This window comes from Olea europaea, chromosome 4 (assembly GCF_002742605.1).
Source record: "Olea europaea var. sylvestris chromosome 4, O_europaea_v1, whole genome shotgun sequence".
Classification (NCBI taxonomy): domain Eukaryota; kingdom Viridiplantae; phylum Streptophyta; class Magnoliopsida; order Lamiales; family Oleaceae; genus Olea; species Olea europaea.
Genome location: NC_036240.1, coordinates 10,667,484 through 10,672,286, shown reverse-complemented (window position 1 = coordinate 10,672,286; position 4,803 = coordinate 10,667,484). Strand labels below are relative to the sequence as shown.

Here is a 4,803-nt window from a genome sequence, read left to right as displayed (position 1 = left end):
TATTATTATTATTATTATTATTATTATTTATTTATTTATTTATTTTTTTATAGAAAAAGCTTCTAGTTTAGCGATAAGCTCCATGGTGCAGCAGGAAAAAGATGGCGGAAGAAGATAATGATTTTTTTTTTTTTTTTGATTTTTAATTATATATTTGTGCTTAATTTGTAATTTTTTTAAAAAAATTTGGAACTATTATTGCAATTAATTCTTTATCCTTTCATTTAATTTCTTTTTGTATTATTTGAATAGAAAGGTAAAATCGTCTTTTTCTTGAAAAAATGGATGAAAATACCTTTTTCGCAATGAAATGTGAAAATAAGAGTGAAAATGTCAAAAAAATGAAAAATGGGGACATTTTGCATAATGACATTGAAAAATAAGGATGTTTTGTACTATTTACCCTTCCTGTTATTAGTAATTGTTTGATCAAATACTCACAAAAATCATCATTGTTTCATTCATCGAATAGGAGTTGAAATAGTATACTAGGAATAAAGTATAGTTCTTATGGGAACGATAATTCGGACTCAAATATTCATTAAAATACTTGTTACGATACCATACATTTGCGATAGAAAAAAACCCAATAATAATTAAAAAAGAGAGCTTAAGACTGTGCTTGTAGAAATGCAAAAGCAAACAATCCCCCATGAAAATAAGCAATATATTTAGGATAATAACAAACGATTCAAATTCCTGTAATTTAAAGCTTTTGTGTAGAAGAAAGCTACATTTGATCCCTAAACAAAAATTTTCGGAGGATAATTAAATAGAAAACTAAATATTGGGAAAGAAAAAATGCATAAACTAAAAAATTTGTGTCTTCAAGCTATCCATTTGAACCATCCTCTTTAGAACGAGACACTTGGGTATTGGCACGATCCATGACCTGCTCAACAAAACATGCCATTTATCAAGAACTAAATTCATTGTAGTTATTCTGATAGTGTTTATGCAAGAATATTCATCTGAATTTGTAGGCTAATTAACCTAGGTTCGTGGATATGAATCACGACAAAATATAACTCAAAACGTAGAAACATTATTTATGATTAAAAAAAAAAAAAAATAGGACAAAAATTTTTGTCAAAAAATTTTATAAAAAAAAATTAAAATTTGTAGTTAATAGTAAGATAACAATTCAATTATTTAAATTTTTTTTTGAAAATAATTAAAACACTTTATATTTAATAAAATAACAAAATCTCTAAATGCATAATTTTAAGTCAATGAAATATATCATCTAAAAATATTATTGAAAATATAAATGGCACTTTTTCTGCTTTTTGGTGTAAAAATTAAATACCACTTACAATTAATTTTTTTATTCTAAGTTTCCTAGGTTTCCTTTTAAGTCCCAAATTTTACTAAAATGTGAAAATTAGGAAATTCTTTTTCAATTTCCATCGAGAAAACTTAACGGTACTCACAATTTTTATGAGACCCACAAATATGACTCATTTATTCACTACTCATTTCTATCTATTTATAAACAAAAATATTTATAGTTGATGGAAAAGCAACATATTCAAAGTGAGAACGAAGGCTAGCATTGCAAAAATAAGACTAGAAATCGTACTTGGATCAATCGTGGTTTGAACAGCGAGACCATTGAAGTAGCATGATGCACCATTGTCTCTAAACTTAGCCCAATATGAGCTGAATGCATAGCTTGCATGGTTAACAACAGACACTGGTTCATAGCACCCTTTCCCCGGGCCAAGTTCATCACAAATCCCATTGCCTTGGCCACATGTCATACCCAAAGCTGGTCCCAAATCCATTATGTTTGCTGAATTTGCCACTACACACCATATCTTCCCTTTGTATGGTTTGTTATTCAAAGGCTGGGGCAAATTGGTGTAATCTTGTTCGGATAGTGCTCCGGTTAAGTCCACTTCGTAAATTGGAGTCCCATTCGGATTCAACAGTCCCCAGTGCCTTTCTGTTCCTGGCCCGAATTTCTGATTCTCGTCATATAAAGAGAATAAGAAGGTTGGAATGACAACACCGGGTTTAGCCGGTGTCCCAATTGGAGGATCGACGGTCAATTTTTTGATAAGATTCCGGTTGTAAGTCGCAGCGTTGTATACATTCGCACCGGATTGTTCAATGTCACCTGCATTCGGTTGAATGCAACTAATTAATATGAATTTTAGCAAAAAATTAAGTTTCGTCATATTCAAGTGGCACCAATTCATTAGTTTGACCTCCTAGAAAAGGCTCGCATAGCAATCTAGTTGGCAAATTATCAGAGTAATGCTATTCAGCATCACCGGTATCAGACACTAATCTAGGTAGCAATTATACGACATTGAATGATATATTCACTTAAATGTAACATCATATGATTCATTTAATTGAATCTATCAAGTGTGACCACCTAAGCTGATGACAATCAAGTGCTTGGTGACAACCAATGTGTTTAATTTTAATCTTACCTGCATTAGGCCAACCAGTTTCTGCTATTGCCAACTTGATGTTTGGAAACCCTAGTTTCCGCATGGCAAAGATGATAGAATCAAGCATCTGATCGAGAAGATTTGTGTAAATCAAGCCACTTACTGGATCCTTATAAGTTAGATTTCCGCCCTTAAGTAATGCATAATCTAAGTCCAAATTCGATGGATCCAATGACCATGGATAATAAGTGTACGCATCTATGAAAAAGAATGATCGAGTCGAATTCAAGAATTCGAGCAACGATACCATCACCTTCTCCGGAATTCTAGAACTGAATTTCCCACTTGAGGGTGGAAAAGTCGAATCCATTACGTCCATAGCCAGTGGAGTCCCCACTTTTATGTTATGAATGTTATGTGCAGCCACTGATTTCTCGATTAGGCTCATGGCTGGTACAAGATCAAGCCACATTTTCTGATCATTGTAGGTAAAAATTTCATTTCCAACAAGTATGAATCTGATCTTCGTGTTGGGGTAGTACGCAAGAACATTTTCGCGTACCCAATTTTCGGCCATTATTTCACTTGAAGCAATGCTGGATAGTTGTTCATTTTTCACCATTATTGAGACATGAAGATCTGTTCCTGATAAAAGCTTTAGAGTTTCAGGATTGGCATCATAGAGCTTCACCATACCGGCTTTCATCGACTTGAGATATTCGATTGATTGAAATGGAGATGGCAAATCGCTTCCCAATTGACCATAATTTATGCCAATTCTTCTTGACAGAAATGCATCTGCCACAGGAAATCCAACTTGATGTTTGGAAACCCTAGTTTCCGCATGGCAAAGATGATAGAATCAAGCATCTGATCGAGAAGATTTGTGTAAATCAAGCCACTTACTGGATCCTTATAAGTTAGATTTCCGCCCTTAAGTAATGCATAATCTAAGTCCAAATTCGATGGATCCAATGACCATGGATAATAAGTGTACGCATCTATGAAAAAGAATGATCGAGTCGAATTCAAGAATTCGAGCAACGATACCATCACCTTCTCCGGAATTCTAGAACTGAATTTCCCACTTGAGGGTGGAAAAGTCGAATCCATTACGTCCATAGCCAGTGGAGTCCCCACTTTTATGTTATGAATGTTATGTGCAGCCACTGATTTCTCGATTAGGCTCATGGCTGGTACAAGATCAAGCCACATTTTCTGATCATTGTAGGTAAAAATTTCATTTCCAACAAGTATGAATCTGATCTTCGTGTTGGGGTAGTACGCAAGAACATTTTCGCGTACCCAATTTTCGGCCATTATTTCACTTGAAGCAATGCTGGATAGTTGTTCATTTTTCACCATTATTGAGACATGAAGATCTGTTCCTGATAAAAGCTTTAGAGTTTCAGGATTGGCATCATAGAGCTTCACCATACCGGCTTTCATCGACTTGAGATATTCGATCGATTGATATGGAGATGGCAAATCGCTTCCCAATTGACCATAATTTATGCCAATTCTTCTTGACATAAATGCATCTGCCACAGGAAATTTTTTCAAAAAATGGTTAGCATCTGTATGGAAATGATCTGGTTTTCAGTGACCAGGATAAAAACTTCCCATGGTGACAAGAAAATCTTAATTGTGGTACTTCTCTAAATTTATGATTGTTTTAGAGAATCATAAATAAAGCTCTCTTGTCACGTCAGTAGTAAACAATTATCCTGCCCACTAGGGTAGAAGATCATGCTAGAGCATATGTATATGCAAATGTACTAATTTTCATCCTGTTATCACCGGGCGACAATAAAAAAAAAAAAAAAATGCTTACGAGAGAAAGCAAGTAGATAAAACGAAGATAGAGCAAAAATCGCCTCGACTTTTGTTATCTTTAAATGCATTTTCAATACACTTGAGCTTCAAAATATTACAAGTTCTTTTTATAGAATAAAACTTGGAAAATATAAGACTGGAGAAGAATGTGAAGTTGAAAGCTATATATAGAGTGAGGAAATTAACTCAAGAAACTGTTGAACTAATTCAAGAAGTGCAGTAGCTGGTTAATGATCTTTGTGAGATTTTCATTGAAAAATGGAGATTATGAAAATTTTATTATAGATGTAGCAAGGAATGTCGAGGAATAATTTTCAAAGATTAAGCCAAAGATTATGAGATTTAAAGTACATGACATTGGCCTGCTTCATTTCTTTTCATTATTTCAAGTTTCCATTTTTCTTTTTGGTAATCCGATTTCTCCCAAGGCTTTACAAATAGAACTAACTATAGGCATGACACGCTCCAACATTGACAGAATATTTCTACAGGCTCCCCTTGAAAAAAAATAAAAATAAAAATAATATATTTTATAAATAATTTAAAATAAAGTAAACCTTAT

General features: G+C 33.4%; 1 protein-coding gene across 2 annotated transcripts; it reads right to left on the bottom strand.

Moving 5' to 3' along the window:
• Positions 1 to 689: 689 nt before the first annotated feature.
• LOC111394075 (probable glucan endo-1,3-beta-glucosidase A6) lies at positions 690 to 4,265 on the bottom strand. 2 transcript variants are annotated; one of them, XM_023019854.1, is made up of 5 exons: positions 4,240 to 4,265; positions 3,228 to 3,946; positions 2,445 to 2,484; positions 1,583 to 2,122; positions 690 to 892 (listed from the first exon to the last, which is right to left on the bottom strand). In XM_023019854.1, exons 2-5 carry the CDS (start codon positions 3,936 to 3,938, stop codon positions 855 to 857), a joined length of 1,329 nt encoding a protein of 442 aa, XP_022875622.1. In that variant the 5' UTR covers positions 3,939 to 3,946; positions 4,240 to 4,265; the 3' UTR covers positions 690 to 854. The 2 variants fall into 2 exon arrangements, with proteins under 2 accessions (XP_022875622.1, XP_022875623.1); XM_023019855.1 differs by lacking the exons at positions 3,228 to 3,946; positions 4,240 to 4,265 and having other exon boundaries at positions 2,445 to 3,197.
• Between the last annotated feature and the right edge of the window lie 538 nt (positions 4,266 to 4,803).

Coding starts and splice junctions, on each gene's coding strand:
- LOC111394075 (XM_023019854.1), bottom strand. CDS start 3,938: ATGTCAAGAAGAATTGGCATAAATTATGGTCAATTGGGAAGCGATTTG. Junction 2,485..3,227: donor GGAAACTAGGGTTTCCAAAC/ATCAAGTTGGAT, acceptor GGGTTTCCAAAC/ATCAAGTTGGCAATAGCAGA. Junction 893..1,582: donor TCAAACCACGATTGATCCAA/GTACGATTTCTA, acceptor TTTGTTGAGCAG/GTCATGGATCGTGCCAATAC.